A 20,106-nucleotide genomic window follows, 5' to 3' on the forward strand; every position below is an offset into this window, starting at 1 on the left:
TAGAAACAGCAGAGATGAAAACATTGCGAAAAATCGATGGCAAGAGGCTGTGGGATAGAGCTAGAAGTGCAGATATACGAAGGAGATGCAAGGTGGACAACATTAATAACTGGGTGAAAAGTAGAATGGAACGACCACATAAGCCGAATGACAGCAAATGGAGTAGTAAGGACGGCGAGAGACGGTTCCCCAATAGGAAGACGATCAGTGGGAAGACCACGAAAAAGATGGAATCACAACTTACTGGAGGCACATTGAAAAACAGACAGAGTAATGTCTATATAAAAAGAAGAAGAAGAAGAAGTTTACAGTTATTAGTTTGTCAGTTTTGTAAAATATTGAATTTGTAGAGTTTGAATAAAGTTATTAAGAAGAAGTGTAACAATAGGAAGACGACGCACGCAGTAGTTTTTACAAATAACCTGGACGGTAAATTATCTCCCGAAACTCGTTTGTGTGAAATAGATCTGGCAGTTGCTAATAGATGGCACGACAATATAGTTTTTATAATTTTAATTACTACTAGACTAGGAACAATGATGCGCACAATTACCAGACGCGCACCATTAGCCGACTCCTCCCTATACGACGAAATTTTTGTGATAGATGAAAATGTTGAAGTTTGTTCACATTATACCTACCTTTTTGGTACCATTTAAAAAAAACTGAAGATAACTCTACTTCTCTGTATTATTTTCAAAAAAAAATCTAAAGAAAATAATTTATTTTGTAATATTACAGTAGATTATAATAAATATCCTAACATTAATTAAACTTTTCCTAGTTCACCAGTGTTGCCGTTCAGATAGATTTTGTCGCCAGTTTTGAAGTATTTTAACACATTCTTGACGCCGACTACGCAGGGCAAACCATACTCTCTTGCTACAACAGCACCTGAAAATATTATAAAATAGCCTAAATTATGTGATATCACCTGAAAATATTATAGTCTGGGAGATAGTTTCAAATTTTTACGATGATTTTAGCACAGGTTCTATGAATTTATTTTGGTCGATAGTACTTATTTAATAACAAAAATGTCTGTCAGCTGGCGCGACTTCGGGGCTTTAAGACAAGAAAAGATAAAATATGAAAGTAGATGGAAAAACTCTACAACTTATATGCCAAATATTTATCTCCGTGCCTTACATCCATACAGGAGCGTCATTTGAAATTTTGTTTGGGGGGGGGGCAAGCAATAGCCTAGTGGTTAGAATACCTGGCTCCTGGCTTTCACCCAGGCGAGTCAGGTTCGATTTCTGGCGTCGGAAATCCTTTTTGTTTTTAAAATTGACATGTAGTTTTGAAAAATAATTGTTTTTATTATACCACGTTTTTATCAAAAAAGTATTATAAAAACAATTATTTGTCAAATCAAAATTTCAATTTTAAAATCAAAAAGGATTTCCGACACCGAGAATCGAACCCGACTCGCCTGGGTGAAAGCCGGGAGCCAGGTATTCTAACCACCAGGCCATTACGGATGTAAGGCACGAAGATAAATATTTGACATATAAGTTTTAGGGTTCTTCCATCTACTTTCATATTTTATCATTTCTTGATTAAAAGCCCTGGTTTTGGACCAGCTGACACATCATTTGTTAATAAGCTTTGGAACACCTAACTAAATCAAAAACAGCCATGCTAAAATGCTCCGGTCAAACTTCACGCTACTTGATCCGAATATCCGAATATCTTTATTTGAAACCGTGATGATTAAAATTGCCAACATCGATAAATTATTTATACAGGGTGCAGCATTAGTGCGATGAAGTCCGATTACTCGTTAGCCGTAAGCAATACGAAAACAAGTTATTTAGATAAAAGTAGGGGCATAGATAAAAATATTTTCTAATATACAAGGCCACCCGTATTTACAGCGTGATACAAAATTGGGTTATTTAATGGAACACCCTGTATATTTTTACATGTTTGAATTCTCTTGAATAATTGAGATTCTTTTAACATGATTGTTTTCGTGAAGGTTTTGTAATGTACACGAGGTATAAAATACATAGTAGTTTAAATTAATTTTTAATTAATTACGTACCAACACTCACACTCTGTAAAACTGTAGTAATTTGACATCAAACATCTATGTAAAATGTTCAAATGATTTTTAATATACTCTATCTAGTATATGGGTTGGTCAACAATCTGAATGAGTATTTTCTGAGTTTTCTAAGTGGACTACCCTGTATTTTAGTATTGTAATGAAATGCTACTTTATGGTACTTTTTTATTTCTTAAGCATTTCCTATACCTAACTGTTTTAGTTTGTTAATTATTTGTAATTATAGAAACCAAACATTGCATTAAAATATTAAATGAAATTTTATTAGGTTGGGCGTGAAAATACTGAATCAAAAATCATTTTTCGAAATATATATATATATATATATATATATATATATATATATATATATATTAGAGCGGAGTAATTTATATGACAAAAAAAAAGTCATCGGGTCACAATCAGTTCCTGATTCTACAATGAATTCTGTGAAAAAAAAACATTACACCATGGGTATCTGATGAATTTCGAGGCGCCACATTTTTCATTTTAGTTTGAGGTACATCAGAACTCGTCATTTTACGACTTCTGATGTACATTGAGGTTGATTGTGGACAAAATTTCAACTTTTTTTATTACGGAATAGTTTATTTTAGTAGCTTTTGAGACGAGGAATACATTTTTGATATCTATTTTTACCAAAATTACTCACCAGTGGGCGCTACAATGCAATTTTGTGAACGTCAGAAGTTGTCATTTTATGACTACTGATGTTCATTGCGGTTAATTGTGTTTTAAAAGTTTTAAACTTTGTTTACGGAAAAGTGAATTTTAGTATTTTTTGAGACGAGAAATTTAAATTTAATATGTTTTTCTACCAAAAACACTCACTGGGGGGCGCTACAATACAATTATATGAATATTAGAAATTGTCATTTTATGACTTCTGATCTACATTGCAGTTGATTATGGACAAATTTTAAATTTTTTTTTACGGAAAAGTGTATTTTAGTAGCTTTTGAGACGAGGAATCCATTTTTTATATCTATTTGTACCAAAAACACCTATCAGGGGGCGCTACATTGCAATTTTATGATTATCAGAAGTTGTCATTTTATGACTTCTGATGTACATGGCGTTTGATTGTGGATAAATTTTAAACATTTCTTACGCAAAAGTGTATTTTAGTAGTTTTTGAGACGAGCAATCCATTTTTGATATGTATTTCTACCAAAAACACTCACCAGGGGGCGGTAGAATGCAATTTTATGAACATCAGAAGTTGTCATTTTATGACTACTGATGTAGACTGCGGGTGATTGTGTACAAATGCTAAACATTTTTTTACGGAAAAGTATATTTTAGTAGTTTTTGAGACGAGCAATCCATTTTTGATATGTATTTCTATCAAAAAAACTCACCAGGGGGCGCTACAATGCAATTTTATGAACATCAGAAGTTGTCATTCTATGACTACTGATGTAGATTGCGGGTGATTGTGTAAAAGTTTTAAACATTTTTTTACTAAAAAGTGTATTTTAGTAGTTTTTTAGACGAGTAATCCATTTTTGATATGTATTTCTATCAAAAACAATCACCAGGGGAGCTACAATGCAATTTTATGAACATCAGAAGTTGTCATTTTCTGACTGCTGATGTAGATTGCGGGTGATTGTGTACAAATTTTAAACATTTTTTTACGAAAAAGTGTATTTTAGTAGTTTCTGAGACGAGTAATCCATTGTTGATATGTATTTCTATCAAAAACACTCACCAGGGGGCGCTACAATGCAATTTTATGAACATCAGAAGCTGTCATTTTCTGACTACTGATGTAGATTGCGGTTGATGGTGTACAAATTTTAAACATTTTTTTACAAAAAAGTGTATTTTAGTAGTTTTTGAGACGAGGAATTCATTTTTTATCTATTTGTACCAAACATACTCGCCCGGGGGAGCTACAGTGCAATTTGCGTCATTTTGTGAGTAAAACTATGTTAATATTATTTTTTCTTATATTTTTATTTAGTAGATATTAATTCTGTGTTATTAAAAATATTTAACATTAACTTGATAATTATAAAATTTAAAAAAAGTAATAATTCTGTTAATGAAATTAATTAAAATATAATAATTAACTAGACCTTAAGCAATTACTTTTATATTAGGTAGGGGAGCCCAAGCGGGGATTTCTGCAGTTTCTCGAGTACGTCAGAATATCACATGGGGAGAAACATTGTACCCTGTAAATGTACCCCTACCATATATGGACTCTAACTACAGGGGATTTCGTTAAGGGGGTCCGAAAGAATTTATCCTTAGAAAATCTCGAAATCATCAAATTAAGATAAGGTAAGTTAAGTACATGCAGTATGTTTAAAAAAATCTTGCGATTTGAGCGGATCCGTAAGGAAATGGATGAGTCACAAAGTTTCACAACTTTGATCGTCGGAAATGAACGTCAGATCGAAAAACTGAAAACTATGTGTTCAATATTTTTCACAAATCTATCAAATGATACCAAACACGACACCCCACGGACAGAGGTGGAGTGTAACTTTAAAATTTTAAATAGGAATTCCGAGATAATTCGCGAAATGAATATGAGATCAAAAAACTGAAGAATATGTGTTCAATATTTTTTAAAAATCTATCAAATGACATCAAACACGACCACCCACGGTGGTGGGGTGGGGGGTTACTTTAAAACATTAAAATAGGATTCTCCATTTTTTTTATTGCAGATTTGGATTTCTTAGGTAAAAATAAGTAACTTTTATTCGAGACATTTTTTCAAATTATGGATAGATGGCACTGTAATCGGAAAAAATTATTTTTGGAATTTAAAATAAGAACATGGAAAGTCTCCAGTAAAATGGAAAACTTTTCAGTTTTTTTGGTTTTCGGACTTAATTTTCACAATACAATAGGTCTCCATAACGCTCGAGTAACTGCAAATTTAGCACACCTGCCTCCCCTACTAATACGAACGTATTACATCTGGTAGAGTCATATAACTCCAAGACAAAAAAAGGTATAAAAATCTTACAATTAAGATAAAGGCGGAAGTGAGCGCTCTAAAAGTATATAGGCCTGGATCCCGCGTACTAAAAAAAAGTTGATTAATAGCAAGCTGAAAATTTGTTAATAGCTTAAGGGTGTCTAGTCGGACAAACTTTGATATATGGGAACACTGGAAGAGAGGAAGTTTTAATTGGGGAACAGGTTAAAAATTTGGAACGTCAGACTACGAAAACGTCCCATATATTTTGTCAGGCAGAACTTCCAATTGATTTGTTACCCTTTCATTAAACACTCACACATTTGCGAAAATCAGACTACTATTTATCACCAACTGGACATTTTATTTAATAAGTCATAAGTCCGACACGTAGAACATGTCAAAGGACAGAAATTATGCTTGGCAAAATATTGCCAAGATGATCAGCAAAATCGAAATATACAATATTTTGGGAATGGAGGAAAATGTATGAAACGGCATTCTAACGTTTTCTACACCAAAATTTGACCAAAACCTCGTTTTGAATCATAATAATTTGTTATAATGCCTTATAATGACATGTTTGAGTACCTCGTATTAACCTTCCGATGACCAACCTTTTTTTGTTACACGGATGACCAAGGGGGGGAAAATGACCCCAGGTCAAAAATGTCAAAAATGACAATTAAAAAAAAAATGAAGTTTTTTTTTATGGCATGGACTTTATGTCATTCAACCAGTCACAACATGAGTATTAGTGTCATGTGTAGTGTGTATGTTGAGTAAGTGTCTTGTTACTTTGCAAAGTCGACGTCATTAGCGTAAAACTATTTGGAATTACACATAAGAGACGGTATTTTACAGTCGGAAAAATGAAAGAATACCCATGAACGAACATATAAAACACGCTGTATTTTCCTGTCACCGTGTCACAAAGAAAATTGTCCAGTGGAAATACATGTAACAATAATTGTTACATGTATAGTACCCTCGGAGATCCGTGGAAAAAATTTACACCCAAAATAACAAAATTCAGTTTGGCAACACTGTGTGAATGTTGATAGTAACATATCCTTTTTAAGATAAGCACAACTGTAATTTAGTCCAAACAAATTAATATATTTTTTGCCAACAAAAATGAGACTTTTCAACCAAATAATGTTTCAAATATGATGTGCAAAATAATTTTTCATCGGGCTCTGCTAATGGGCTTGCTTTTTTTGTCATTAAAGTAAAATAAAACTAAATTTTACTCATTAAATCAATGTTGTCCGGTTATCGTCTTAATTATTTTAACTGTACTAATATTCGTTGAGTAATTATGAATGATGAATAGGTCGTTAAAACATTTTATCTATAGCGGCTTCTGGAATATCTTAAAAATATCGAATTTCATTGATAAAATGCGCATATTCCACCGATCTTCGCTTCGACAATACTTGCGCTGGCCAATTTTTTGTGTGACACGGTGACAGGAAAATACAGCGTGTTTTATATGTTCGTTCATGGGTATTCTTTCATTTTTCCTACTGTACTAAACATCAACATCAGAATATATTTTTTATTCGTAAAATATAGGGAATTTCTTTTATTTCAAAATTTGAGGATATCTAGAATGATATTAAGTCAAATAAAAAAATAATGATTTAAAAATTGAAAATACTTTTGAATTTATTAAAGAAAAACATACGCTGGGGTCACAATTTCCCCTGCTTGGTCATCCGAAGGTTAATACCTTATTTTTCGATTGATACTTTATGATAAAATATGCAAATTGAGAAAAAAAGAAGACTGTTCGGGCTTAAATGTTTCAGCTCGAGCTTATTTTTACGTTCCTCAGAAGCTATACATCAAGTTTTAGAAAAATCAAAGATTCAAAATTTTTTTGATCCAAAATTGAGTGGTTTGGTTACTCAAAAACGTCTAATTTATTATATTTCAAATAAATTTAATTAAGGAAAATATTGTTTACTAAAGTTTATAATAAACTAATGAATTTTACCTATTTTTTGTAATATAAAATCAGGGCCTATTAAATAAAAACGTTGAAAAAATAATATTAACACTGTTTTATCCAAAAAAGGAGTCGTAAAATGACAAAGATGGCACTGTAGCGCCCCCTGGTGAGTACTTTTGGAACCAATAGATATCAAAAATAAATTCCTTGTCTCAAAATCTACTAAAACACACTTTTCCGTAAAAAAAAGTTTAAATATGTCCCCAGTGAACCGCAATGTACATCAGAAGTCATAAAATGACAAATTCTGATGTTCATAAAATTGCATTGTAGCGCCACCTGGTGAGTGTTTTTGGTACAAATAGATATCAAAAATGGATTCCTCGTCTCAAAAGCTACAAAAATACACTTTTCCGTAATAAAAAAAAGTTGGAATTTTGTCCACAATCAACCTCAATGTACATCAGAAGTCGTAAAATGACGAGTTCTGATGTACCTCAAAACTAAAATGAAAAATGTGGCGCCTCGAAATTCATCCGATACCTATGGTGTAATGTTTTTTTTTCACAGAATTCATTGTAGAATCAGAAACTGATTGTGACCCGATGACAAAAAAAATTACTCCGCTCTAATATATATATATATATATATATATATATATATATATATATATATATATATATATATATATATATATATATATATATATATATATATATATATATATATATATATATAAAAACAAAAGATGTAGATCTTTGAAACACACTCAGTGATCAAAAGATCCACAGGTACTGGTTTGGACGACCACTCGTACGAAAACAAACAAATGAAATAGAGAATGCGGAAAAATCCCCTTACGAACAGTTCACACATCCACTACTTCGGGCTGGGAAAAATTTTTTGAATAGAATCGAAGATCCAAACACCAGCTCTTAGAAATGTGTTTCGCCCTCTTCAAGTAGTATATTATAGTACCCGAAGTAGTGGATGTGTGAACTGTTCGTAAGGGGATTTTTCCGCATTCTCTATTTCATTTGTTTGTTTATATATATATATATATATATATATATATATATATATATATATATATATATATATATATATATATATATATATATATATGAAAAGAGAAAATAATTATTCTCTTGGTAGCCCGGCGAATAGCAAATATATATATATATACAGTGCTGTTTTTGTAACAATATAGGTTCCGGTACGCAATGTTACGGGGGAACTGGGGGGTATTTATAAGGGGTCCGCCCCTGGGAAAACTTTTTAAACTAAGCCTCAAATAGGGCTTAATAGGGATGGGAAACAGCTACCGGTTATAACCTAAAACCGGATTTTTAATCCACCGCAACAACCGGTTTTACCGGTTGTTTTTTTTGTCCCGGTTATAACCGGTTTTTCCTTTTTAAAGTAATAACCGGTGAAAAACCGAATAAGTTACCTCTAAAAAAAAATAATTATTTCAGAGAAAAAATGAGGAGATTTCTATCTCTTTTTGATGCCAACCATATGTACATATTATAAATAATATGCGGAGTAATTAACCTAAGCAACCATAATTCAAAATTTATTTACTAATAAAGAACTGGACGAAAGTGAAACATAAGATTTTGAAACAAGTTTTATTATAGTTTGGAAATAGTTAAACGCTCACTATACTACTCGCGAAGTCGATCGAAGTTCAGCGAGTACAAGAGTGTAGACAGGCACCTCATGCGACTTCGCTGCACCTCAGTCTACTTTCATTCGGTGGTGGTTTTTGCGATCAAGTCAAAGGAATAGAAGTCGATATCGCCCCGCGTGAATGTGTTTCTCGCGAAGTTGAACGAGTGTGTAGTGACGGTACTTTGGACCTCGGTCAACTTTCTCGAAGTAACTTCGCAAGAGTGTGGTGCGTGCTTAGATGATAATATTTACATAAAACTGTAAGTGATCTGCTTGAAATCGATATTCCAACCATCATCTATAATAATTGTTTATACTTGAGTACTTGAGACTCTTGTATAAGCGAGCACCACACTCTCGCGAAGTTACTTCGGGAAAGTTAAGCGAAGTCCGAAGTACCCGTCACTACACACTCGTTCTATTTCGCGTGGAACACATTCACGCCGGGCAATAAGGACTTCGGTTCCTTTGACTTGGTCGCAAAAACCGCCACCGAATGGAAGTAGGCCGAGACACAGCGAAGTCGCATGAGATGCTTGTCTACATTCTCGTACTCGCTGATTGACTTCGCGAGCAGTATAGTGGACGTCTTATGATTGTTAATACCGAAACCCGATTAGGAATCTCCATTTGTAATGTTTAATTCTTAGGAATTAAAAGGCATTATTATGTACAAACAGATTAAAAATACTACTAAATTTTTTTTGATGATAATGGAAGTAAAAGATGAATTGGGTTATCAAATTTATTTTTAAGTAAAATAAAAGTGCATTTGGATATTTCCCAATTGAATATCCCAATTGACAACGCAATACACGCCGACGCCGTCTATAACGACTAACGAGCGACGAATCAGAGTTGCCAGATTTGGGTACTTTGGCCCAATTTTAGGGTAATGTGAAAGCGCCTGGGAAAATTGTTATACGTTAAAATGATTGGGGAATTTTTCAGGAGGAAAATTGAGCAAACTAAAGTGCAATATAAAAATGTAACATTGTACCCTACCGAGTATTTGCTATTGATTAAAAAAACCGAAAACCGGTTTTTGGAATAACCGGTTTTTTTGACCGGTTATAACCGCCAGGTTGAACCGTAAGTGAAAAAACCGGTATAACCGGAAACCGGTTTTTTGTCAACAACCGCTATCCCTACTTAAAGCTATTTGGGAGCAAAGAAAAAATTCCTGAACTCTATAAAAAATCTCTATCCCTACTTAGCTAAATCAATGATAAAAAAAGAGTACAAAGATTATTTGTCTGATTTTTTTTACTCCTATCAAACTTGTGGTTTCTTAAAAGTTACCAACACAATATTTTTTTGTTTTTGTCCCAAAAGGTACCGGTACGGCGTACCGGCGCGTACCGTCACAAAAACAGCACTGTATATATATATATATATATATATATATATATATATATATATATATATATATATGAAAAGAGAAAATAATTATTCTCTTGGTAGCCCGGCGAATAGCAAAATCAAGCTTTATAACAATAAAACTATGAAAGGCGATGTAACGGAATCCTTTTTTCGACAATACATCATGCAAACATCGTTTGGGCTAACCAATTCGTCTCTTACTGGAGAATACAGTAAAATGAAAAATAGATAATTGCATTTCAGTTAGATTCGAACCCCACCGGTGCCCCGACTAGTTTCGACTCATGTCAAGTCGTCATCAGGAGACACTAGGTAGGTGTTCGAAGCTAACTGATTTGCGGCTATTACTTCGTGAATTTATAAACTAAATCCACCAGAGTATACTTAGTACGACCTATATATGTGAAAAGAGAAAATAATTATTCTCTTGGTAGCCCGGCGAATAGCAAAATCAAGCTTTATAACAATAAAACTATGAAAGGCGATGTAACGGAATCCTTTTTCCGACAATACATCATGCAAACACCGTTTGGGCTAACCAATTCGTCTCTTACTGGAGAATACCTAGTGTCTCCTGATGACGACTTGACATGAGTCGAAACTAGTCGGGGCACTGGTGGGGTTCGAATCTAACTGAAATGCAATTATCTATTTTTCATTTTACTGTATTCTCCAGTAAGAGACGAATTGGTTAGCCCAAACGGTGTTTGCATGATGTATTGTCGGAAAAAGGATTCCGTTACATCGCCTTTCATAGTTTTATTGTTATAAAGCTTGATTTTGCTATTCGCCGGGCTACCAAGAGAATAATTATTTTCTCTTTTCACATATAGAGGTCGTACTAAGTATACTCTGGTGGATTTAGTTTATAAATTCACGAAGTAATAGCCGCAAATCAGTTAGCTTCGAACACCTACCTAGTGTCTCCTGATGACGACTTGACATGAGTCGAAACTAGTCGGGGCACCGGTGGGGTTCGAATCTAACTGAAATGCAATTATCTATTTTTCATATATATATATATATATATATATATATATATATATATATATATATATATATATATATATATAAAAGGAAAAGAAGTCTTTGCTGACAACGTAGAAAACGGAATTCTGAGGTTATTGGGATATGCAGCGGTGAAATAAGTGTACTCTTTTAACTAAGTTTCAAGCTTTCGAAAATGTTTATTTTCATCATCAGGAATAACTGAAATAAAGTGCTACTGTTAGTACAGCATCCTCGAAAACATACAGTACAAGGTGTAAAGGTTTAAAAACTTACGTTATTGAGATTTGCTTTCCGTGGATGTTATACTCACAGGTGACAAATTCACGCACCACTCATTGATTGAGTCAAATATTAAAAAATACATGGTGTAAAAGACCAAATTGACAAATTATTTTCTACACTAACACATAAGAAAAAGACAATTAAAAAGGTTTACATGCCACGTGTGCCGGCAAGTGTGAAATGTGAGGTTAGAGGTCAATGTCATTCCTGGACATACGCAAATGACACCACTTCTTCTTTTTTCTTTGTCTTATGTAGTACTAATACTTTAAGAATACACATCAAAAATTTACCAGAGTCTTGTTTGAAGTTAAAAACCAAAATTATAAATAATTTACATTTCAATGTACTGAAAGCTGGAAACTTTACAATAAATCAGTTGATAAGACATCATTGAAATGAGGATAGTTGTCCAAACATAATAGATATGAGTAAATAGAGCTTAATTGATTTATGTCACTCCTTTTGTTCATTGCATTAGAATTCTGCGAAATGAAAGCCATCTCTAAGAACAGTCTTTTAGTATAGTTGGATTCAGAAGCTAAAACTCTGACCGATTCGTAATTCATTTTGTGATGTTCTTTATTAACATGTTCGGCCAGAGCAGATCTTTCAGGATATAATCTGCTATCACTGCGGTGACTAACTAAACGACTACCTAAATTGCGTGCGGTTTGTCCAACATATACCAAATTACAGTTGTTACAGGGAATCTGGTAGACAACGTTAGAACAATCCCTAATGTCACTCTTGTCCTTAACCTTTGAAAATATAGATCGTGAAGTTAAAGATGTTTTAAAGGCTATTTTCAAGTTAGGGATGTCTTTAAACAGTCTAGCCAGTCTGGGTGTTATGCCTTTCACGTATTTTAAAGAAGTATATAAACAATTGGCATTTTGTTCTCCGCTTGTAACAGTAATTTGCAACTCATCATTATGGCGTATTATGTCAGGGGTCAAACTGAATAATATCTTGGTGACTAGGTGTTTTGGATAAGAGTTGTCGATAAAAAGGTTAGACAGGATTCTCAGGTTCTTCTGATGGCAAGAAGGATCACTGATAGCTATGATTCTAGCCTTCATTTGCTTAATCAAGTTGATTTTTATTGAGTGTCGATGATATGACCAATAGTTAAGAAAACGTCCAGAACTATGAGGTTTTCTATGCCAGTCAATTCTCAGGGAGTTGTTATGGGTTCTAATGAACCGGGTATCAAGAAAGGGGACTGAGCATAGATCATCCTCATGTTCAATTGTGAACTGTAATAGAGGGTCATAACTATTGAATACTTGCAAAATTTCAGCTGATCTATTGCTAGGAATAGCGAGGATTAAGTCATCCACATACTTTTTAACAAAAGGAATATAGAAGGACAATTCTGGGATCACCATATCCAGTAAATGATCCATCACATAACAGGCCAGAATGGGAGAGATAGTAACTCCCATAGGAGTCCCTTGTGTTTGTCTAAACACAGTATTATTAAATGTGAAATAGGTGTTGTTAAAAAGAAAGGAGATGAGTTTTTTGAAAGATTCCAAGCTAATATTGCAATGAGCACTAATAAAATTCCAATTGTTTTCAACAGCTATTAAGGCTGCATCTAGATGTACATTAGTGAACAAAGAGACTACATCCAGACTGATAATAACATAGCCCTCAGGTAACTGATAGTTGTTGAAACTGTTAAAGACATCAAAAGAACTTTTTACGTCATATTCATTAGAGACATATGCATTGGTCAAAATCTCAGTCAAAAAAGATGCTAATAAATTAGTAGGTGAACCAATGCATGCAACAATGGGACGTACCGAAAGCTGTGGTTTATGAATCTTAGGTAAAGCGTAAAACTTGGGTATGACACCCTTATACCCTGTTAATTTTTTCTTTGTATCATCAAATGTATCAATTATGCAGTTCGGGACAAATAGATGATGATACAAAGAAAAAATTAACAGGGTATAAGGGTGTCATACCCAAGTTTTACGCTTTACCTAAGATTCATAAACCACAGCTTTCGGTACGTCCCATTGTTGCATGCATTGGTTCACCTACTAATTTATTAGCATCTTTTTTGACTGAGATTTTGACCAATGCATATGTCTCTAATGAATATGACGTAAAAAGTTCTTTTGATGTCTTTAACAGTTTCAACAACTATCAGTTACCTGAGGGCTATGTTATTATCAGTCTGGATGTAGTCTCTTTGTTCACTAATGTACATCTAGATGCAGCCTTAATAGCTGTTGAAAACAATTGGAATTTTATTAGTGCTCATTACAATATTAGCTTGGAATCTTTCAAAAAACTCATCTCCTTTCTTTTTAATAACACCTATTTCACATTTAATAATACTGTGTTTAGACAAACACAAGGGACTCCTATGGGAGGTACTATCTCTCCCATTCTGGCCTGTTATGTGATGGATCATTTACTGGATATGGTGATCCCAGAATTGTCCTTCTATATTCCTTTTGTTAAAAAGTATGTGGATGACTTAATCCTCGCTATTCCTAGCAATAGATCAGCTGAAATTTTGCAAGTATTCAATAGTTATGACCCTCTATTACAGTTCACAATTGAACATGAGGATGATCTATGCTCAGTCCCCTTTCTTGATACCCGGTTCATTAGAACCCATAACAACTCCCTGAGAATTGACTGGCATAGAAAACCTCATAGTTCTGGACGTTTTCTTAACTATTGGTCATATCATCGACACTCAATAAAAATCAACTTGATTAAGCAAATGAAGGCTAGAATCATAGCTATCAGTGATCCTTCTTGCCATCAGAAGAACCTGAGAATCCTGTCTAACCTTTTTATCGACAACTCTTATCCAAAACACCTAGTCACCAAGATATTATTCAGTTTGACCCCTGACATAATACGCCATAATGATGAGTTGCAAATTACTGTTACAAGCGGAGAACAAAATGCCAATTGTTTATATACTTCTTTAAAATACGTGAAAGGCATAACACCCAGACTGGCTAGACTGTTTAAAGACATCCCTAACTTGAAAATAGCCTTTAAAACATCTTTAACTTCACGATCTATATTTTCAAAGGTTAAGGACAAGAGTGACATTAGGGATTGTTCTAACGTTGTCTACCAGATTCCCTGTAACAACTGTAATTTGGTATATGTTGGACAAACCGCACGCAATTTAGGTAGTCGTTTAGTTAGTCACCGCAGTGATAGCAGATTATATCCTGAAAGATCTGCTCTGGCCGAACATGTTAATAAAGAACATCACAAAATGAATTACGAATCGGTCAGAGTTTTAGCTTCTGAATCCAACTATACTAAAAGACTGTTCTTAGAGATGGCTTTCATTTCGCAGAATTCTAATGCAATGAACAAAAGGAGTGACATAAATCAATTAAGCTCTATTTACTCATATCTATTATGTTTGGACAACTATCCTCATTTCAATGATGTCTTATCAACTGATTCATTGTAAAGTTTCCAGCTTTCAGTACATTGAAATGTAAATTATTTATAATTTTGGTTTTTAACTTCAAACAAGACTCTGGTAAATTTTTGATGTGTATTCTTAAAGTATTAGTACTACATAAGACAAAGAAAAAAGAAGAAGTGGTGTCATTTGCGTATGTCCAGGAATGACATTGACCTCTAACCTCACATTTCACACTTGCCGGCACACGTGGCATGTAAACCTTTTTAATTGTCTTTTTCTTATGTGTTAGTGTAGAAAATAATTTGTCAATTTGGTCTTTTACACCATGTATTTTTTAATATTTGACTCAATCAATGAGTGGTGCGTGAATTTGTCACCTGTGAGTATAACATCCACGGAAAGCAAATCTCAATAACGTAAGTTTTTAAACCTTTACACCTTGTACTGTATGTTTTCGAGGATGCTGTACTAACAGTAGCACTTTATTTCAGTTATTCCTGATGATGAAAATAAACATTTTCGAAAGCTTGAAACTTAGTTAAAAGAGTACACTTATTTCACCGCTGCATATCCCAATAACCTCAGAATTCCGTGTATATATATATATATATATATATATATTAATCGAGACAGATCCTTAATTTATTAATATTGGAGCAGGTATCAAAATATCTCCAGATTGTATATTGTTGATTTGTAAAATAATCATCCCTGATAGACGACAACCAAGCAGAGAAACTTTTTAAAGTTTACTAGAACGGTTTTAATGGACTAGATACTTATATTACGAGAAATCTGATCGAATAACAACTGTTACAAATAAAGAAAATGAATTAAATGTAATCCTTAGTGTCACTGAGAATCCGCGTATTAGTAGGTAGGTAAGTACAACCAGGGCTGCTTTATCCATCAGGCAATATAGGCAGTTGCCTAGGGCGGCAAATTATGAGAGGGCTGCAAAAATACTGTACAAAAAATATTTGTATATAAAAATTGAAATCGAATAACATTTAAGTACATAGTACATCCATCAATGGAATATAAGTGGGCATTCATTTCTAGAAACAAATTGCATTTCATTAACACTATTCACTCAAAAAGGACAGAAGTTGTAAATTTAGGGATTATTGGGCCGTCGGCAGCACTGCAAAGGCGACTGTTCTATAATTTTTTTAAACTCAATGCTTTTGGGTTATTCGTGGTTGAAAATTTGCCATTTTCATTGAAAAATGTCGCCTTTTCGGACGGTTTTTTGCGAATACCTTAAAAATTATGCATCTACCGAAAAAAACTATATAAAACAGTTTTGTAGCTTATGAAAAATCAAAGAGATTGGTTCCTTCATAAGTCTTCTAGTGATAACATAAAAAGAGATATGGTAGGTGAAAAGACATTTTTTTTGTGCATGCTCAAATCGGTGTGTTCAACTTAATAACAGAGAAATGGTCAATTTTAAGGGTATAATGCTCTCAATATCTTTTGTAAGTACTGCCTAAAAATACCTTTAAAACGACCGCAATGTTAAATTTCGATTACACTAAGCGAGATATGGTGTAACAAAAAAGGATGACTACATAATTGAGTTTAAGATAAAATGCGAAGTATGTATATTTTAACCCCTCATCCACCAGATTTCAATGCATAGTTTTGCTTCTACAGTACCTTTTACTATAGTGTTATTTCTATATTCAACAAGTTGGATGAGTTTAAAATGTAATGTTTTTGAAAAAAATAAGATCAAATTATAGAGAACATTTTTACATTTTTTTAAAAATCTTCCTTTTTCTCCATGTAACTCGAAAATGATAATCAGATACAGTAATGAAAGAAAAATAAGATTGTTATCTAAAAGAAAACCGACATTTTTGTAAGGTATTTTTTTATGTATCTCTTATCATTTTCGAATTACATGGAGAAAAATAAAGATTTATAAGGAAATTTAAAAATGTGCTCTATAATTTGATCTTATTCTTTTCAAAAACCATTCATTTTAAACCCGTCCAACTTTTTGAATATAGAAATAATACTATAGTAGAAGGTATTGTAGAAGGAAAACGATGCATTTCAATTTTGGTGGATGAGGGGTTAAATATACTTTTTTTCTATATTTATATATACTATTTCTTATTTTATACTCATTTTTCTTTAAAATACAGTAGTCATTCTTTTTTTGCACCATACCTCGCTTAGTTTGAATGTAACCGACATTTTTAACAGTTCTCGTTTTAAAGGTCTTTTCAAGCACTACAAAGGGTATTCGTAGCATTATACCCCTAAAATAGACCATTTCTCTGTTAATTTAAGTTGAATACGCCGATTTGAGCATGTACCAAAAAAAATCTTTTTTCGCCTACCATCTCTTTTTTTATTAAAACTAGAAAATTTGTGAAAAATTGAATCTGTCTGATTTTTCATAAACTACAAAAATGTTTTATATAGTTTTTTCGTTAGATGCACAATTTTTATAGTATTCCCAAAAACAGTCTCCGAAAAGTATCATTTTTCAATGAAAATGGCAAATTTTTAACCACGAATAACTCAAAAAGGATTGAGTTTAAAAAAAAATTATAAAACAGTTTTTGCTTAGAATTAGGTTCTCTGGTCACTTCCGGTGTTAGTTTGATAAAAAATACTTCCACCCCCGAGAACGGGTAAGAACCACCCCTAAGTTAAAAAGCGCCATAGGATATAGGGTAGAATTTGTTTCTTGAGTTATTCCCTACTTACATTGAAAATATCAAGTAAATTGATGCAGTAGGATGGAATTCGGAGCCAAATACCCTCACTGACTGCACTAATAGATACCTACATCATTCCTGATCATAATACATGAATGCATTCATTTAAAGGGTCATTTGGATACCACAATAAAATCACCAATCACCAATAATATTGAAAGATATTTTCCCTAATTTTGATATTGCTTTGCGCATTTATTTGTGCCTCCCAGTTGTCAACCAACGTGTCAGCTGAAAGGTCATTTGAAAGTTGGAAAATGCGAAGTGGTGGAATGTGAATAACCTATAAATAACAATACGATTTTTTTACTTTGCAGAGGAACAAGTTGTGTTAGCCCAGGACTTATATAAGTAACCGGTAAAAAATGAGTATTACAGATAAGCCTAAAGAAAACAGAACACCTAGGTAGAAGTAAACAGGGTCGCGAGATTTTAAGTATTGGTTAAAGATGGCGCAAATATAAATCAAATAGAGAAGTTCAAATATCTCGGGGCATATGTTGATAAAAACGGGCTGAACGGGCGGGGAAAATCTTATTAATTATAAATTAGTTTTGTTAGGATAAAAATATCTCAATTTAAATCAGAGCACGATAGTTCCCGCGAGTTGGCTGTATACCATGTATATGTAGTTAAATAACTCTTAATATCGAAGTAAAAACTTCTTAGTAACAGATATCGTTTTAATTGAAAATTAAATCTTAAAAGTCCAGATGGATTACATAATTATTGAAATGTTCAAAACGTCTTCGGACCTATCAGTGCATCCTCAATGAACTCTTATACTTGCCTTTGAAAAATATCTTAAATAAAATAAAGAAAAAGTAAGTAGAACCATGGAAGAAACAGTTTTAAGCTATGGATCAAAAGTGTGGACGGCTAATGCAGATCTAAAAAGAACGCTCTGAGCAGTAGAAACAAATTAAATAGGTGTATATAAAAAGAGCCCCAAGAATACCTATTCAATAAGAACTCGAATGAAAGCAGAAAAAGCAAGGGTGGACATTAAATATAAAAAAGTTTCTTAAAGTGCTGTGGTTTGTATGTTTATTAAGATTACTTACTAATTTATAAGTATGTATTACGTAAAATTAAAGAATGATATTTATATTTGGGTTAAGTTGGTAATATCCGTTTTCTTAGCCTATCTATCCTACACAGTAAAAGTAGGGTGGTGTTTAAGGTTTTTACACATTTCTAGAAATTATCTCTTAGATGATTTTTTTCTCTATATACGAGCTTCACCCTAAATAAATTTTTTTGAGGTTTTTATTGATACAATTTAGGGCCAAGCCTCAAGAGTGCTTGGATCTATTAGAGTGCTTGGATTATTAATGTCAGTTTTATGAAAATTTAGACGTTGAAGAAATCGAAAGTGTGATCAATGAACAAACATTGCAATCAGCAGAAGATAAAAAATGAACTATCTTAATTTATTCTTTTACCACACAGCCTCGCTTATTCTATTTAGGATCATTGTTATTTTTTATGAAAACAGCTCCTCTGACTAGCAATACTCTGTCGTGTTTTTTGTTGTTTAAACATAACATGTTACGTAGTTCTATAAAAAATTACCATGTGAAACCAGTCCACCAAGTTCCGTCACCACTCCAGATAGCATGGGAAAATATGGGGACCAACCAATATCAGTACTGTAAGTAATAAGGATGTCACCTAAAAATTAAAACAGAATAAAAATTACTGAACATATGAAAGGAACAATCAATATATTTTATTAAATTATAAGCTATTATACAACAAATCTGAGGCGAGCTTCTACTGAAAGAATATCTACGCATTACAACACTGATAATCTACATCAATGTGATGGTATATAATTACTCACCTTTTTGTAACTGAGAAATCTCATCTAAATTTCTAATAACGCAAGCTCGTGCCTGCACAATTCCTCGACACACTGCAGTTCCCTTGCATACATCCTTTAAGTCTGATATATCAATAACTTCGTCATCCTTTTCTGGTTCTGGAAGACCAAACATTACTTCAGCGAATCTCATAGCTTTCCATTTACTGTATAGTTTCTGGCGCAGCATTGCCCTAAAAACAAAGATTGTGACATAATTTTGTCCACTAAAATTGTATTATTTTGCTCTGATATAGACCAGTGGCGGTTTCTCCATAAGTGCACATGTGCACGTGAACCCCCAAAATTATTTTCACACCAACATTCATATATGTAATATTTATCACTCTATAAATAACATTTTAATCTAACTATACAGTAATTGAAATTCGAAATAACAGATCCAAGGAGTTTATAAGTATCTAATAGGTAACATTTAATTATTTTTATTCTATTTCAAAGGAGAAAGTTCACGGATGCGAGGCCTTAGACAGAACCCCGCGTTCACCGCTCTCACAGTGGTTCCTATCCCGATGACTTTTCATACACAAAATACAACTCACCCCCCCCCCCCCCCGCTACCCGCTATAGCCCACAAGTTTAGATGGCCACAGGATCACAAGTTGGATGTGATCTTATGGCATGATCTTTGGTGTTTTCAACGTGCACGGCACACGTATGTTTAAATTTTGCTTTCATGAAGTTCGAATTTCGGAACTATATTAAGAATGGAAGGATTTGTGGACGTAAATGTT

The 20,106-nt window shown here is 33.2% G+C and overlaps 1 protein-coding gene across 3 annotated transcripts in view; it reads right to left on the reverse strand.

The window, feature by feature from the left end:
* Positions 1–709: 709 nt before the first annotated feature.
* LOC114349493 (uncharacterized phosphotransferase YvkC) overlaps positions 710–20,106 on the reverse strand; it is a 118,587-nt gene continuing 99,190 nt past the window's right edge. For all 3 annotated transcript variants that reach the window (XM_050643850.1, XM_050643848.1, XM_050643849.1), the window contains 3 exons: positions 19,334–19,545; positions 19,063–19,161; positions 710–894 (listed from right to left, as the gene is read on the reverse strand). In XM_050643850.1, the coding sequence (XP_050499807.1) occupies positions 770–894; positions 19,063–19,161; positions 19,334–19,545 (436 nt within the window). In that variant the 3' untranslated portion in view covers positions 710–769. The remainder of the gene's footprint in view (positions 895–19,062; positions 19,162–19,333; positions 19,546–20,106) is intronic.

The sequence above is a fragment of the Diabrotica virgifera genome, chromosome 2 (assembly GCF_917563875.1).
Source record: "Diabrotica virgifera virgifera chromosome 2, PGI_DIABVI_V3a".
Taxonomy (NCBI): Eukaryota; Metazoa; Arthropoda; class Insecta; order Coleoptera; family Chrysomelidae; genus Diabrotica; species Diabrotica virgifera.